Source organism: Cygnus atratus, chromosome 2 (genome assembly GCF_013377495.2).
Source record: "Cygnus atratus isolate AKBS03 ecotype Queensland, Australia chromosome 2, CAtr_DNAZoo_HiC_assembly, whole genome shotgun sequence".
Taxonomy (NCBI): Eukaryota; Metazoa; Chordata; class Aves; order Anseriformes; family Anatidae; genus Cygnus; species Cygnus atratus.
The window spans coordinates 53,586,837-53,604,878 of record NC_066363.1 but is presented as its reverse complement, the minus strand read 5'-3'; the positions used below and the strand labels follow the sequence as shown (position 1 = coordinate 53,604,878).

Here is an 18,042-nt window from a genome sequence, read left to right as displayed (position 1 = left end):
AGTTTGTGAGGAGAGGGTCTTTTTCTAAGTCCAAAGATTGAGCTGGGCAGCTGGCGGCCGGCGGCAGGGCGAAGCGGTGACCCCGGCCTCGGCTCTCATCCAGGCGGCCCCGGGCACTGGGAGGAGCGGCCCCGGTTGTATTACAATGAAGTGCATTCAGCCAATAGGTAGTATTTATACAATAACAGTCTCTAAGGTTTCTGTAGTTTTTTTCTTCTTGTTATCTGAAAGGACTCAAGTCTTCCACTGAGGATTTTATGGAGGCTTCATCCAAGGTTGTTTCTTTTCAGTTTGTTTCTATTTTGAGCAGTCAAAGCTCCTGTGCCCTTTCCCTCGACCATGCAGTAGGCATGCATTGGAAGTGTTGTTTGCAGTAGGCGTTAGTCACTCGTTGAAGCTGTCGTTGCTGTACTACTGGATTGCTGACGTGCAAAAACTTCAGGGCCCGGACTCTCGGCTGGTGTGGGAGCGCGGGGAGGCGCGGCTCTGCCCTGCGACACCAGCCGAGGCGGGGATCCCGCCCTGGGGCTTGCTGTAAGAGCCGAGGACCCGACTGCTCTCCCTTCGAACGCACTCTGCACAACTCCTCTCCGAGCCATGGGGTTGGGATCTGGGTAGCTGAAGACGAAAACGGGCCGGGGGTGGCTACATTGGTGTCTTCTGTCTGGCCATCGGGCTGGCCTCTTAGCGAAGTTACTAATCTGTTAAGGCATAGATACAACTTCTTACGACAGTCAGCTAATGTTGAAACTCACTAATGTATGTATTTGCTCTTTTTTTTTTTTTGAATAATATATTAACTTGTTGAACACTGTTCTTTTCACAGTGTTAAAGGGGGGGGGGGTGGGGGGCGTGGGAGGGGTGGGTTACGGGTGGGGATTTCCCAACCTTTTTCAGTTCGGGTGAGCTACTGAAAATCATTTTGTACTAGCTATGTCACCGTCCCTGGCAGCCGGCGGGCTTGGGCTGGCCGGCTCGCGAAGGCACTCGGTGAGAGGCCTTGCCGGGATAAGGTTTAGCCATTCTTCAGCAGTAATTTTTTAAGGTCTTTTTTTTTTTAATTTTTTTTTTTCTCATTTGGTATTATTAATGAGGGTTGATGCAAATCACACTTCCAGTGTAGTTCCTAGTGTAGGCCCAGCAAAAGGGATATTGCAGCTTTGTGTTGGGGAGAAATTGAGCTGACATGGCCAGTACAAAGGAGAAATAGGGAGGGAATAACGTTTTGCACCTTATTGAAAAGAGGAGAAGATTTTAAGTGCATACAGACATAGTTAAGAGCTTTTATTGTGACAGGAGAACTTTTTTCCATATGCGTGCATACTCTCTGTAATTCCAGTGTAAAATATTGTACTTGCACTAGCTTTTTTAAAACAAATATTAAAAAAAATGGAAGAATTCATATTCTATTTTCTAATGGTGGTGTGTCTATTTGTAGGATACACTCGCGTCTGTTTATTGAATTTTATGGTCCCTTTCTTTGATGGTGCTTGCAGGTTTTCTAGGTAGAAATTATTTCATTATTATAATAAAACAATGTTTGATTCAAAATTTGAACAAAATTGTTTTAAAGAAATTGTCTGTATACCAGTACAAGTTTATTGTTTCAGTATACTCGTACTAATAAAATAACAGTGCCAATTGCAAACGCGTGTTTTGTCTTTATGAGTTACAGCTGAACGCGAGATAGCTTTCCCCTGGAGGTAACTTGTCCAATTTATTTCTCCTGCCCCTTGGCAACGTGTTTTAGCACATTTGCATTCATTTGCAGCGATGCAGGAGTGTACCCATACACGGCATAAAACCCTCTCCAGACCATCAGAGTGAAGTTTTTTATTGCATAACAAAACTTTCCACTTACAACTTCCGAACGCTTTAAATGGTTGCGCCACTTGCGCTGGAGGCGTTGCATACACGGGTTTGCTACAGATGAGGGGAGACAGCGCTCATCATCACCACCTCAGCAGTGCGGAGTGGGGCAGGAAGACATCTAAGGCTCGTTAACTCTTTTTGGCTGATTATGCAGAAGCGCTTTACAATTATCGCAGGCAACACCACGGAGTTTTGGACTCCGAATTACTTAGCCACGTATGAAAACTTCACTAACAGTAAACACCATGTCAGGTAAATGCTGTGTTTAGGGGGTGCGGAGCTGCGCCAGCATCTGATCTGACCCAGGAATGCTGCAGCCCCTCCAGCCCCAGCCCTCTCCTGCCCTCAGCTCGCTGGGTGCTGCAGAAGGCAAGCTGCCGTTCTCAGGCATTGGCTTTTTTTTTTTTTTCTCTCCTACACAAGCAAGGCTAAACCTGGCTTGCTCTTCCTGGCATTGGCTGCAAAAGCCCTGCTAGCTCCAAGGGAGAACTTGTGGTATAAAACTGGTACTGGCCACTAAAAAGCAGCATCCCTGGGCGGAGGGGTTGGGAGGCAATGGTGGACAGACACTGGACGTACACTGGCAGAAAGCTGTGGCAGCAAGCCTGCTCAAAGCGGTCGAACCACGTAGGTATGATCAGGTATGACAGAGGGAGTGCTTGGTTCAGAAAAGGCTTCAAACTCTCCAAGTGTCCATGACTGAAAAACACGAGCCCCTGTACCGACACGGTGGGGCCTGGCTAATTGCTGCCCTTTCTCTATTTCACCCCCTGTCCTTTCCACCCCCGCAACTTGCTGGCAGAAAGGAAGACACAGGCTCACTTTCATAGGAAAAACTCCTCCAAATGCAAGCAGAGGCTCCTCCTGCCCCTGCTTACAACACCTCGTATTTACAGCGTGGCCCACGTCCTACATTCAACCCCCCTCTGAGGTCAGAGGCGAGCAGAAAGAAGCACAGAAGAGCACAGCCCAAGTGCACCCTGTGGGTGCATACAGCTGTCGCTGTGCCAAGCCCTTTGTCCCCAGGTAAGGGGGTGCAGCGTGCCCTGCACGGTGGTGACACCCCAGTATGACCGGGAAAGGCTGGGATTTTTTTTAGGTGGTCTCGTGTTTCAAGATGCCAGCGATGGATGTGCTCAGCTGGGCTTGTCTGAATGCTGTAACACGGCCCTTTTCGGCATCCCCGCTGACAGGTTTTTGGTGTCTTCAGTTAAAGCACTGCGGTCCCCAACACTGCCCTTGGGTGCTCAGCTTAGCAAGTGCCCATCTGGGGAAAGCAGGCACGAGCTTGGCCTGCAGCCCTTATCACACTCACAGTGTTCCTGTAGCGGGGAGACAGGATGGGCCTGGGGTGGCAGGCTTAAAGAAGACCAGGTTGAGCAGAATCACCTGACACTAAGCTCTTACAAATGGGACAGGATGTTCGACGGGACAGCAAATTACAGAAAACCTGGAAAAATGCGCAGGTGAGGTAGATCTGCAAATGGCACATGGCGTTTGCCAGTGTTTCTGGCCTTCGCATGGTCCATCCTGCCAGGCACAGCGCACCCTCAGCACCCTCTGCTCCAGTTTCTCGTGAGAGTGGCAGCGGGCTTGAGCAGGACACAGCTCTGCAGCTAAGAGACAATAAAGGCAACTACTGAGGCACAGGACTGGCTGTTAAACAAGGGCTCAAATTTGACTTTTTTCTGTTTTCCAACCTGTCTGAAAGCTGCACATTTGAGTGTTAGTAGTGAGTGCTGACTTGGTTGAGCATTGTCTCTGAACAAAACCCACGTGTAACCACAGGCAAGATGCAGACATGCTATCAGTTTACCCTTCCTGCAGCTGATTTCTCTCTCCCACTGATGCTGGAGAAAGAGAAAACAAAATAGAACACATGCTGCTTATCAAAATGGTGGTAACAGCTGCTATTGAGAAAAGCAAATACCCTAAGTTCAAGCTTTACCAGTCACCATTCTTAGTGTCAATGTCATACACCGTCTGGAGAATTCAGGGCACTTCTTAAGGTCAGCCTATCCCCATCCGTTCAGATTAGCCAGCGGGTAGGCAGAGGTATGTGCAAAAGGGACAGGGAAGTGGGTGTGAGTGGCCCTAGGCCAGGCTGGCCATGGAAGTGTGCAGTTTGCCAGGGAGAAGACTCTATGCTTGTCAGCCCCGTGGAGAGGCAGCCCTCCCTTGCCCCCAGCGCCTGCCCTTTGGAAAAGAAACTCTTCCAAAGAGATGTCATGAAGCTGTTCTGTTCAATGTGCATATGATCTTTTTAGAAAAATGTTTACAAATATATATATGTATATCTACTTCTTTCATTTACAAATGTAGCTAAAAAAAAGTAGAAAAGCAATAGTGAGAGTAGGTGTGAGACCAGCAGACTGCTGCGCTTCCCACGTGTGAAGGCACGAGTGTGGAGACACACCTGCGGTCAGGCTGCACCGTGACGTCTGGCACGGGCTGCCCCTGCTCCTCGCGGAGGTGTTCGTTTGCCTTTGTACCCCTGCACTGCACATCGTGTAAATGAGGGAAGCGTGACCCGCTGCAGTTGTACAGGTGCAGAGCAGTAACACCGCCTGTACTCCGGGCTCAGCGAGGGTAAGAGCAGGATTTGGCCCACCGGAGGGTCTGTGGTAAAGAAGCGAGGCAACTTCTTAACATGTTGCTTCCAGGCTGGAGGGAGCAGAGATCAGACCCTTTACTCACAGGGCCTGCTTCTCTCTGAGTTCAGGTTCCTTTACGAGATTTGGGCAGGACAAATGGTCCTTAAAGCCAGCACAAGCATAACCTGTGCTCACATTAAGGCCCTTATTCACCTCCAAAACAGATGAAAGGGTCACACCACAATTAAGACCTCCGTCCTACAAGTTTAATGGAAGACATTTAAAATATGAGGCCATTTAGAAGACCTTCGGTGCCTTTTCTAATGTGCACAACACACTTAAAAGTCATCGGGGATCATTTTGTGGCCTAGATTTGCTCCTCAGAATGGTTGATCGTACCAATCCTTGTGCATGGCTTTTTGGGCAGTCCTGCATATGAGCCTAATTCTAGAGAGTCTCTTTGCTATTCCTCTTCCTACAGATTACTCATTTGCTTTTCAAAGGAAGCCTACCTCTTTCCACAGATACCTACAGGAGGGGAAAGTAAGCCCCCGAATGAAGTACTGAAGTAACATCAGCTGTACTACAATCTCAGCAGCACTTCAAAGTAAGTGGCCAAACATTATTAATTCATTGGTGTTCACTTTTACATCCTTTATCGTAACGAGCTACTGTGGTATTCATGTGGATGCAATGTGTATTTCCAAAGAAGTTTTGTTGTGATTTATCAATTAATTAGTGGGCTGTTGCACTTTATTAAAGTGTTACCCAGAGTCTTAAACATTCATTACTGCCTTTAGAGCAAATGTTTTAACTCAGTCTCAGCCTGCCAGTGTCTTGCAATCAGGCTGTTCTGCTGGCAGCTCCCTTTCGATTTTCACGATGCTAAGGACTGCAAAGGAGTGGTACCAAATAAGTAAGATGTGAGTTTGATCTCTCCGACCTCATTCACCTGGCCGCAGACAGTGCACAGTGCAGCATTTTTACATCTTTGCTAAATGGACAGGAACAGGCAGAAAACTTACGAGGGAGCAGGGAGGGCTGCGGAGAAACCTCCCCTTGGTGGGTTTACTGTTGCTGGGGTTGTATGTCTCGAAAAATTCTGATCACAGAGCACAGGCAAGAGCAGGAACCCAGGTAATTCAGTAATGGTGTGCACAAAGAAGCAGGCAAGCTCTGAGATGTTCTCTCCTGAATGATCTCCATGGATGGAGGCAGGGAGGACAACATGGGTTTGCTACATTCAATGACAACTTCCCTGAAGAGGAAGGTCCATTGAAATAGGGAGATTTAGTAAAAATGGCAGTACCGACCCTGCGAACTGAGAGTGGAGATCTGGCATTTTATCTTCACAGTAAGAAGCTAGCAGTAGTCAGGCCTCTGACATTCTGCAGGCTGGCAGCCCTGCCACAAACATCGACTCTTTTGCCAGAGGGAAGGTGAAGACAATTTGGGTTTTGATTCCTCCACTCAACCCCTTCCATCTTTTTCTCTCCCAGCCTGCAATTTCTGGAGGGTGCACTGTCAGAAGCAGTGGTAGCTGACAGGTCAGTCTTCAAAGAGGGAATGTGTGTATGCAGGTGCAACAGACATATCTGTACAAGCCAATTCCTTGTTAACTGGGGTTTCAGCAGCTATTTGTCAGAGGGGAAAAACAGGAGAAGAAATGATTAAAAAATAAAATAGGCACAATAAAAGATGAGGCTATTGCATTTTGAACCAATGGCACTGTGTTAATAGCACAACCTTCCCCGTCCAAATCCCAGCCATTGTGGCTATGAGATTGCCATCTGCAGAGAGAAGAGAACTTGCCACTAATGCACCACGGAGGAGAAAGCAAAACAAAACACCAGCCCTTCCTGCTCCTCTCCCCCGTCCCTCTCTCCAGTTCCCCGGTCCTGGGCTACGAGAAGACCTGGCTGTGCTGCTGGGTGACCCGGATGAACGTTGTTCTCCTGCTCAGTTCCTTGAGTTTGGCAGCTCCCACGTAGGTGCAGGTGGAGCGCAGTCCCCCAAGGATGTCCAGGATGGTGAGCTCCACATCCCCTCTGTACGGCACCTCCACGGTTCTGCCCTCCGAAGCCCTGGAGAAGAGAATGGTTACTGCAATTATGGGCAGATGTAAAATGTAACCGTGTTTACTGGAAATGGTGGAGGTTAATGCTCTGCACACTACAGTTTATAAGTACTCCCCCAGCTTTATTATGTGCTTGCCTGTTGATCCTTGGTGCTCTCGAGCACTGAAATGCTTCACCTCCAGTCACCAATGCTGTGAACTAGAAGCGGACACGTCTTGCAGATGCCCCAATATCCCATGAGGGTACTTAGAGATCTGCTCCTTCCTCCCCGCCACCATCTGATGTATGCAAGAGAAGCCTCCAGGTTTACTGAAAGGTAAATTTGATCTCGACAGCTTCACACTTTGAGGTACAAGGAATGGCCAGGCTCAGGCAACTTGTAGGAATGTGGGAGCTGAGCCTCAGCAAGCACCGGGCAGCACAGCTCTGCAGGGCTCTCTCCCATGTCCATGCTCAGACACTGACAGAAATGTTCTCCTACTGGCCTACTGTCCAGGGCCCACATAGATGGAATAGGAAACCTGACACAGAAACCTGCTGCAGAGTTGTCCCCTGAAGCTAAAAGGTGAGCTAGCACACCTGAGCCAGGCATACAGGCCAGCAAAAACCAGCAGTGTTGTGAGCACTGTCACGTACAGACACGTGCCAACAAAGATTTGCGCTGTTCCCAAAAGCACATCTGAAGATGGAAGAATCCAGGCAAGTAACTTTCACCCCTTCCACCTCAGCTTTCTCCAGCCTCACACTCAGCAATTCCTCCTCCAGCAGAGTTTCCCCATCACCAGCTGATCTTGTAGGGCTTTAGAGCAAGCCTGTTCTGCACCACGTGCTACCTCCTTTGGAGAGGAAGGCCTTGGGAAGGGGGTCTAATACCTGACAGCAGCTGACAAACTTTATTTTGGACTTAAATCCTTACTCTCCATCACGTTTAACTTTCTCAGAAATGTTTGAGATTTTTGTGTTACAGACAGAGGACTGACAGCTGAGGACCTGGGCTTTAAACGCTTTTTGGACGGCACTTCAGAATCTGTTAGGGTTTGAAATGTGGAGGGGAGAGGGGATTGCTGTTCTTCTGCCCTACAAAACAGAGTCAGAAGCAATGGCTGGGATCTGTCATTGTTGTAAATGTGGCTTTATTTACTTTTCCCTTAAACAAGTTGTCTAGGGGATAGTGCATGAAAGAAAGGGCATGCCTGTTCGGAGGCTCCATTTGCAAATCATTAACAACAGCACTAGCAGCTATGTGGAGGTACTTGACTGTGAGCCTGGCTATATTTCATTCTGTTAGTTTAAATGTGAGGTCAGAGCCCTAGGGAGACAATAAAGGAGAAGTGTTAATATGCCATGTGAATAAGGAACCATGATTAATCTCCCTACATCTGATGAGTAATTGACTCTTTCTTGAAACTCTTAAATAAACACTAATAAGCGCCGAGCAGAAAGCGTATGTACCGCTGCCATCTAGCAGGCTGCGCTGGGGCTCGCTGCTGTGCTGCCGGGGCCGTGCTGCTGGGAGCTGACAGGCCTTTATTTTCAGCTCTAGTGCCAGCAGCAAGAGAAGGCCTGGGCCACAAAAGGACACCAAAGTGGCCACGCCACGATTTTGCAACTCGGCTTCCAGCCGTGCCCACCTCCTCCAGTCGAAGTTGAGAGGTTCAGCTCAGCCTCCTGGGGGCTGTCCGTAGGACCGGGAGCCACGCTGCACGTCTGGGGTTTGGGGAAACCACTGAGCATTTTATTTACTAGGTCCTGCCATCTGAAAGACCTCGGCTTTGTTCCCAAGACTGTGTGCACTCGGTGGTCCTTTTTTCAGAGCAAAATTACAGAAACACGGGCTGGTTACAGCCACTGCCCTTGGGAGACGCTCCTCGTGGCTCTGGAGACCAAACCTTGCAACAGTGGTGACCACTAATGGCACAGCCCAGAAGCTCCGATAGCTAGGTGCAGTTACCAGGCCCCTCTGGTATCAGCTGATAAACTGCAGGGGCGTCAAGAAGTGAGCTGTAAGCACTGTACTGGGGAAAGCATGCTGGAAGACAGGTGTCAGATAGCTCCGAGGAGAATACTGACATTCCAGCTTTATGTTCAGCCTTGGGAAAAAAACGTGTCAAGAAGGGCTGAAAATTCTCCGTGCTCCCACTCTGTGTGCTGGGACTTACCGATACTCCTGAGGGGAAAGGAGTATGGGATGGGAGTGGGGAAGAAATCGGGGCCTGTGAGTTAGGCAACTGCAAGTGCAGCCAAAAGGTCAGAGCTCGGTTAATGTTATGTCTGCGGAGCAAGCCCCGAGAGACCCAAGCTGACTGGCGTGTCATCTTACTCCCCAAATGGGGAAATGCCCACGCTGCAGCATGTGAGCGCTGAGCGCTCCCGTTGTGGAGCCAGATGAAGCCCTGCAGCTATTGGACTCAAGACCCTGTTGGTGTCTTCGATACTGGTGTCAGTCTTTGCTTGTGTGATCATAATCATTTGCATTTGTGCTCAAGCATAGTGGGTAACTTGAATTGCTGTTGCATTCCTGGTTATTCATTTTGAAAGAGCAAGGTGTAAAATTCATAGCAAGCATTCAGATCATTACGATGTTAAGCCTGGTAACCTAGTCCATAGGGTTTGTGAAAGGAGATATATTCAAACTGTTGTTTCTTTCTTGGTTATGTGTTTTGCAAGAACAAAGTGTGAAATCTGTAGTAAGTATGCACTCTGGTACAGTACTAACCTCTAATCTTGTCCACAGGGATGAAGAGTGAAGTTTGCGATGAGTATATATTCAGGCTGTGTTCATGTTAACCCTAATACTCCAGCCTGCAGGGGCAGGGGGTGGAGTTTGTAAAGGTAACAGTGCAGAGGAGTCCTGGTCCCTGGCCCTGCAGGGCAGCAGGTGGAATCTGAGTAAGTGCACGCACCCCTTGTCGCAATGTTCGGCTTCGTAGCCTGGTCAGGGGTGGAGTCTGTGACGGGTACGTACCCAAACCGTGACGCTAGCCCCTGCAACACGATTCCAGGACAGGGTGACATTTTAGTAAGAGTACTGTTACAGTACTAATCCCTGCTGTCTGGTGCACACGGAGGAAGTTTACAACTGATGTATATTAAGATTGTGATGATGCTGAAAGAGTTCATAATGGATTCACATTCGTGGCGTTCTTCACGATGTGCTTTGCAGAGGTGAGGGGTGCAATGGATTGGCCATAAATTGCAGGACTTACTGCAGCCTCACATGAGCACCAAGTTAGTTTGTACGTGAGCACTGAATAAATTCATGCATGAGCACCCAATTAATTTATGCATGAAAGGGCAATTAATTTTTGCATAAACATGCAACTAGTTCATGCATGCACGCATGCCCAAATACTTCAGGCCCAAGCACCTAATTAGTATATGCATGAGCAGCCAGTTAATTTACACATGAGCATCCAACTGTTACACACACGGGTGATGCACTGGGCGTAAATGGTAGTTTGGGTAAGAGGGGCTGCCAGGGGGACCTGTGTGGGAGAAGGCCATGATCACGGATGGTTCCCCCTGGCTCTGAAAACAGTGTGAGCCACTTCTTCCCGTGCCTAAACTCCAGTGAGTCAGTGTTGGTTTAGACGTTTGTGTTAGTTGGCAATAAGTTCAACTAAGTAAAAGCTCCCCAAGCCAAGACTGTTTTGCCAGCACCAAACGTCTGCAGGCAGGCTGCACAAGGATTAGAAGGGGTGTCACGGATGCTGGCACAGTTGGCAGAGAGCTGCGTAAGCAAGTCAGCAGGAAATGCTGAGGGATTTGCAGCTCTGACATCTGTCCCTGAGTTATGACCTGAAACTAACCCTTTCTCAGAAAAGAAAGGCGAAGGAGGAGCAAGTGGGACTCCCAACAACTGGGAACTGTGTGCTCAGATGCTCTCAGCAGAGACTCTGTGCACCTTGCTAGCCACTGAACATGGTGAACAGAAAGGGAAAGGGATTTTCTTTAGACGTTTTGAATGGATTTAATCCATGATGTGTCCCATAACTCCCAGCCGGTTCAAACATGCTGCTGGCATGGAGGGATGAGCAATGTGGGTGGGAATCCTTGCGGGGCGCATGGGGTGAAGTGCATATGATGGTGCTCTGTCAGCCTGGCAAAATGTGGGTCGGGGTAAAGGGGCCAGCCTGCCCTGGCATGAGGCAACCTTATGAGCGGTGCATTTAAGAAATGGCAGGAATCGGGGGCAGCTTTTTCAGGCTATCATTTGGGATACAGACAAAGACAGCAAGTAGCAGCCACATGCTGATGCTATTCTGTCTCTGTGGCCCAAATTCCACTCGCAGTTAGTGTAAAGTGCCAAAACCAGCTCAGTAGCAGCTGTGAATTGCTGAGTGACCACAGTAGGGCTGCAGTGTTCACACAAAATCTGTGAAATCTCAGAAGGGTTAACAAAAGCAAATTGGCTTTAACTGAACAATACTGCAGTCTCTGTCCCTGCCTGCCTTAGTTTTTTTTTCTTCCAAAAAAGAATCTTAATAATTGCCTTTCAGAAATTTCCAGCTCTGATCCGTGTTCCTCATGGAAGGAGGTAAAAATGTAAAAATAAACCAATATATAAATGGCATATAAGTAATGAAACAGGATCCACATATTTCATACAAAATTAAATGGGCTCAATTTGACATATTCATTACAACAAAAATTACTCTCGTGACTTTATTTCCTGCTGCAGCTATCTCACTTTACCTGTCAATTTTAATTTCACTGTTTGCTGGAGGTTCAGGTTCTCCAGCAAAAATGTGTAATTCTGCGAAGATGAAGTTCAGTGACAAGCAGTCCCATTCTGCAGGGGGCCGAGCACATTGATGTCGCCTCAGCTGGGCTTTTTAAACACGCATAAAGAAGCCCTACTGATTGGACAGGTTTGAGGTACCCAGCATTTAAAATGCTGAGTTAGAACCCTTTGGTTCAAGTTTGCCGTGAGCTAAACTAGCAAGTGATTTCACTTTCTCTAAGTTTTTCTTGCAAGAGTAATTGAAAGAGAAGCTTTGCCCTCTTCCTGATCATTCCCTCAATGCCCGGTGCATATACAGTGCTTGTTAACCAACAGATACTATTTTTAAACTACAGTGACATTCATCGTGCTGGGGCAGGCTGAGCAAGACCAAGACCAAGGCTGGTGAGGACAGCCAGCTCTGAGTTGTGGCTGCAGCTGGAACAAGGTGAGGATCAGCTCCTTCACAGTTAACAGCCAAAGCTGACAGACTCGATGCTTGGAGCTCCTGTAGCCAGGAGCAGACTGGGGAATTTCTGCTGTGTTACCTAGTGGTGGCACAAAAAAGCAGCATCTCAAAAGGGACTGAAAATTTCAGACTGTACTTCTGGTCCCTTGTTGCTGAGGTTTCAGAACTCAATCCCCAGGAGACTGTGTAATACCAGAATGCAAAGCAAAATATGGCTATGGATCAAGCAGAACGTGTGTAGTACTGCCCGTAAGGATCTGAAAGTACCTAGTCTAAGCCAAATATAGACTTATTCTGTACATCCTTTAATCTTACAAGACATAATACTTGCACCTTTTCTCATTTCTAAGGGGGACCAGTGTCAGTTAATTCTCCTGCTGGGGGTACCTCTTTCCAGATTACGTGCACGCGTAACTAGGTAGAGCAGAATTTAATAGCTGCCCTCGTCTTTTGTCAGCAAGATTTCCCAAACTCTTCCTACGACTTCCAGCAGCTCTGTGGTGGCCAGGCACTACGTGCCTATGCTGCACTGAGATCCATGCAGCACGTTTGGGCTTCTTCCTACTCTCTCAGGCAGCTGACATTAGCCACATGCCTGAACAGCATCAGGACTTTCCCACTCCAGCTGATGCAAGCACAGAGGAGCTAAGGACAGTGAGTTATCATAACCCAGATAAAAGGTTACCAGTACCTCTGTGTAGCTGGCAGCTGCCACTTTTAAATTATGAGATAATTTAGAAAGGGTACACACTTTGCTCAAGAAGGACACATAGGTCCTCCTCAGGCAGATGGTAAAGGTGTCCCTATCTCCTTCTCGTCCTGTCAGATGCAGAAAAACCTTGGCTTGAGAATCTGCCAGGATATAGATGTTCTCCTCAAATTAAAGTACTTTGTATTTCACTCCTGCCCCTGGTAGCAGCTGGACAAATCAGAGAAAAACACCTGACAGAGCACTTGTAGCAGACAAGGCCAATAAAAGCCATCAATCTTCAATGTCTGGAACAGTAGGAAAAGTCACTGGCTCCGAGACCCTTACAAACAGCACGTTATCAGATGGGACCAGAGCCTAAATCTACTCCAGCAGAGACGAAGATTTAAAAGAGATCCCTTCAATCAGCATATCACGTAAGACAGCAAACACTCTCAAAGTATGCAAGAACAATGTTGTCTAAGAGCAGTGTCCTTACCTGCCACTGGTAAGAGAAAAAACATCAGAGGTTTTTCCGAGTCAACTGCTTTTTCAGAACGTCAAAATTCTCACCAATTTCAGGAGCGAAGTAGCAATAGACAAGATTCCTTTGCAAAGCCTGTCTTCCTCGCGTTCCCCAAGCATTCTCTCTGTGGATCCTCTCTCACAATCCAAGCTCCCACATGGTGTGTGCTTCTGGGAGATGGGTAATGGGCTACTCTGGTGCTCTGTTACCCCAAAGGGGTGAGAAATGTGTACAGCTGGATTCTGCTGCCTAAGAAGACTGCCCAACAAACCCAGGTGTTAGTCCTGAGGCTGCTGCCTGTGACTGAGAGTGCTTTGATGGTCCTGGCCCTTTGTTAGTGTTACAGCTGTTGCTCCATTCCATACTGTGTAGGACAAACCCCAGCTCAGCTTCACCCATTCACCAGGAACCCACTTTTTGCAAACAGAAGGGAGCATGTGGGCCAGCTGGGAACCTACACATCAACAGGACACACAATCTGGATAAGCAGAGGGCCACAAACCACAGCTTGGCATGCCATGTTCCCATGTGTAATTCAGACACATCTGTAGAGGCCCGAAGGTCAGAATAGTGACTAATGGCTTCCCAGCGTCAGAGCACACCGCACTGGCTGCAACTGAGTGAACGTGGTTGCTCTCGGCTAGCCACCCCAGCCCCTTCTCCCTGTCTCCCCCTTGATGTCATCCCTACCCCAGTTTGCTGCCAGAAGCGTTACTAATGGCTTCTTCCTAAACAAGAAGAGAGGCACGGGCCTGTTTCCAACTGATGTCTGTGGCAGAATTCACCTCCAGAAGTTACATGATTGCAATTGCTACAGGAACTCCTACCTGTATTCGGCAACCCCTCCTGCATGCTTCTTCATGGCTGTATCAGAGCTCATCCCATAAAAGAGTTTCACTTTCTTGCCATTCTTTTCCATAATCTCTCCAGCACACTGGTCGTGGCCTGCAAACATTCCTCCAAGCATGACAAAATCGGCACCGGCTCCTGTGATCAGCAGAGTGACATGTAAGGGAATGGAAAGAGGGTGAAAGACAAAGCAAGAACACAGTGGCCTCCAAAAACAATAGCCAGCCCTGAGCACTTTGGTACAGACAGTCCTCTCCTGTATCGCACGCAGCAAACTGAAGAATTGGAACACAGCAAATTCTACTTCTCTGACACTTTAAATGGAAAGAAGCAGCAGCTCCTGTGACATTTTGGCATATCTAGCCTTGCTTGGAAAACTTTGGCTTTTACTCTTAGGAGCGTGAGGTGACCCATCCCTGAAACAAAGTATTTTGCTGCCCAGACCCTCTGCTTCTTTCATGTGTGAGAACAGGCCTCTACTCAGCTTCTTCCCAGAACTGGCAAAAGAACATGGATATAAACCTCCCTTCATAGAAAGCAGATGAGCCTGAACTAACCCCACCCCGTTATGAACACGTCCAAACTCTGGGGAGATCCCAGGCTCGGCAAGTCTGGCATTTAGGATTTGGTCTGATCTCTGCCACTATCCAAACAGTAGCACCGGACCTTGAGATCTGGAAAGTGAGATCACTATCAAATCTACACAGCCTCTGCCACCCGTTCAAAAGCTCCGTACACAAACCTGAATTTGGGACTATTTTGGTCGTAGAAGACACAACAGCTGTGGAGTGTGCTTTGATTTATAAAGCCAGTTCCCTCCCTCCTCCCTTCCTCCAAAGAGCAGACCTAGCAGCACTGCCTGGGAGTGGGGCACCCAGCTGCTCCACTGACCTCACCTCCCTTTGCCTCGTTGTTGTTAGAAAGGAATGGTAAAGGGATTGTAAAGGGATATTAAAAATGAGGCTTATGCAAAAGTGCTGAGCACATCACAAGCAGTATTTATAGGCAGGCACCCATTCCGTTGTCCTGCCTGAGTTCTCTTGTTGCAGACGGCTGTTTTAAAGCCTCGGTTTTGTTCCTGCCTGACAGTACTATTAACTTGCCAAAACCAAAGGGAATGCCCACCCTTTAAGACATTCTCAGTTATTGGTGGGCAGCTCCTGTTGTTACCTGGCACACTCTTGCTCCACATTCAAAAAAAAATAAGTACTCTGGTAAATCAGGTTGGTGTCTCCTTCAAGGATGGAGGAAAACAACGTGATGAAGAAGGGATAGACTTGGGATCAAGGTTTCAGAGAGGGCTTTTAAACAAGTCAAAGGCCTGCCGAAGGACACCAGACTCTACCTTGCCAATACGATCCCCTGATCCCCATTTCACAGAACCACAGAATGGTTTGGCTTGGAAGGGGCCTCAAAGACCATCCAGTTCCATCCCCCCTGCCACGGGCAGGGACACCTCCCACCAGACCAGGTTGCCCAAAGCCCCATCCAGCCTGGCCTTGAGCACCTCCAGGGATGGGGCATCCACAACTTCTCTGGGCAACCTGTGCCAGTGCCTCACCACCCTCTGAGTACAGAATTTCCTCCTAATATCTAATCTAAACCTAACCTCTTTTAGTTCAAAGCCATTACCCCTTGTCCTATCACTACCCTCCCTGACAAAGAGTCCCTCTCCAGCTTTCCTGTAGGCCCCCTTTAGGTACTGGAAGGCCGCTCTAAGGTCTCCCCAGGGCCTTCTCTTCTCCAGGCTGAACAACCCCAACTCCCTCAGCCTGTCTTCATAGGAGAGGTGCTCCAGCCCTCTGATCATCCTCACATCTCTCCGCTGGACCTGCTCTAACAGGTCCATGTCCTTGTGCTGGGGGCCCCAGAGCTGAACACAGCAATCCAGGTCGGGTCTCACGAGAGCACAGCAGAGGGGGAGAATCACCTCCCTCGCCCTGCTGGCCACTCTGCTTTTGATGCAGCACAGGATACGGTTGGCTTTCTGGGCTGCAAGGGCATGTTGTCTGCTCATGTTGAGCTTCACATCAGGCAACACCCCCAGGTTCTCCCCAGGGCTGCTCTCAATCCATTCTCCACCCAGCCTGCATTTGTGCTTGGGATTGCCCCAGCCCATATGCATGACCTTGCACTTGGCCTTGTTGAACTTCATGAGGTTCGCACAGGCCCACCTCTCAAGCCTGTCCAGATCCCTCTGGATGGCATCCCTTCCCTCCAGCATGTCAATCACACCATGCAGCTTGGTGTTGTTTGCAAATTTGCTGAGGATGCACTCAATCTCACTGTCCACATTGCCAACAAAGATGTTAAATAATACTGGTCCCAGTACACACCCCTGAGGAACACCACATGTCACCAGTTTCCACTTGGACATCAAGCCACTGACTGCAACTCTTTGAGTGCAACCATCCAGCCAATTCCTTACCCACCAAGTGGTCCATCCATCAAATCCATGTCTCTCTAATTTAGAGACGAGGATATCATGGGGGACAGTGCCAAATGCTTTGCACAAGTCCAGGCAGATGATGTCAGTTGCTCTTCCCTTATCCACCAATGCTGCAACCCCATCATAAAAGGCTGCCAAATTTGTCAGGCACAACTTGCCCTTAGTGACACCCTGTTGGCTGTCACCAGTCACCCCTCTGTTCTCCCTCTGCCTTTGCATAGTTTCCAGGAGGATCTGCTCCATGACCTTGCCAAGCACAGAGGTGAGACTGACTGGCCTGTAGTTTCCCAGGTTCCTTTTTTTAAAAACAGAGGTTATATTTCCCCTTTTCCAGTCACTGTAAACTTCACTGGACTGCCACAACGTCTCAAATATAATGGATAGTAGCTTAGCAAATTAGCAATTTCTACTTCTATCTCTGATTGTGGGTCTCACAGCCTCCACATTATCAGTGCCAAAAAGACAAATGAAATCTACACTTCAGGATCACAGAATTCTGCTTCTTGCCCACCTAAGTATCACCTATTATTCTTCTTTTGACTGTGTATTTTGGGAGGAAAGCAAACATGTTTGAATTACAGGATTGAAACTCTCCCAACTTAAGTAACTCTTTCAAACTGCGATATAATTCAGCTAGTCCTTCCAAGAAAAGACACATTACTACAAATGCAGGCCAGAGCTCTGCCTGGGGAGGATACCCCCATTGAGCCCTATGCTGTACCTGGGGTGATTTTGCTCATTCACATCTCACAGAGCCTTCTCTTTCATGCCATCAGAGAAGAGGTGTGCTGAAGCCAGCCCAGTCTTGCATCACTCACACAATCCTGCTGGAACTTGATGGAGTCCCTCAGATGTCTTCTGCATGCCTGATAATACAAGTTACTGATAACCAGATTAGCTCTGCACAAATTCACGTGGAATCAGCCTAGATCTGTAGCTTGGCCAGCCCTCAGGCAGATACAGCATAACAGTGCCTGGACTACAGCTGGCCCTGGAAAAAACATTCACCTGTGCTCCAGCTGAGGCACTGAGCCTTTGCAACAGCAGGTGTACAGACACAGCTTTCAAAATCAGGGAAAAAAGCCAGCATGATCTGTCAGGTATATTTTGGAACCAGTTTCTTCCCAGCTGACTTTGCCATCTGATTTTTCCTCCCTTTTCATTCTCTGCTGCTATATCCCTTCTCACCGCTGCTGAAAGGAACAGCGATAGTATGTTTAAGATGCTGGCGCAGGATTCAAAAAGCACATTCTGTTCCTGGCTGTGTCACAAAAAGATATGTGACCTCAGGCGACTGAATTTAGCATTTCTGTGCTTTGACTTCCCGTCTTTAAGAATGGAGACAGTAGTGCCTCCCTGGGGCATTCTGAGAAATGCGTTCATGTTATCAGCCTTTCCAAGGGTGCAGCTATGCGAGCCATCCTAGAGGTCAACACAAGGTTCTTTCAAGCTTTCAGAACACCTCTTTTTTCCCTGACCAACCTACATCTTTTCCATTACCATCTCCAATACCCAGATAGCAGTGTCACCTTCAGTTTCCCAAATCCACACGCGGTTTCCATGCAGCAATTCTGGAATTCCAGTGGTCTTTCCTGAAGCATCTGTAACTCCACGCATTTTTGTTCCCTAACTTCAGTTTCTCTGCTCCTTGCCTTTTTGGCTTCTACCTTGTTTCCTCTGTCAAAATGCTCAATCTACCTTTGATTCCTGCCACCAGTAGATCTACAAGCTTGTAGAGCTTCTCAGCATCTTCATGTTTTTTCACAACTCTTTGGTTGCACTCAGTCCACTCCA

General features: G+C 48.1%; 1 protein-coding gene across 1 annotated transcript in view; it reads right to left on the bottom strand.

Moving 5' to 3' along the window:
* Nucleotides 1–6,369: 6,369 nt before the first annotated feature.
* Nucleotides 6,370–18,042, bottom strand: part of GMPR (guanosine monophosphate reductase) — a 35,660-nt gene continuing 23,987 nt past the window's right edge. The window contains exons 8-9 of the mRNA XM_035549634.2: nt 13,778–13,937; nt 6,370–6,550 (exon numbers count right to left, since the gene is read on the bottom strand). Coding sequence (XP_035405527.1) covers nt 6,370–6,550; nt 13,778–13,937 — 341 coding nt within the window. The remainder of the gene's footprint in view (nt 6,551–13,777; nt 13,938–18,042) is intronic.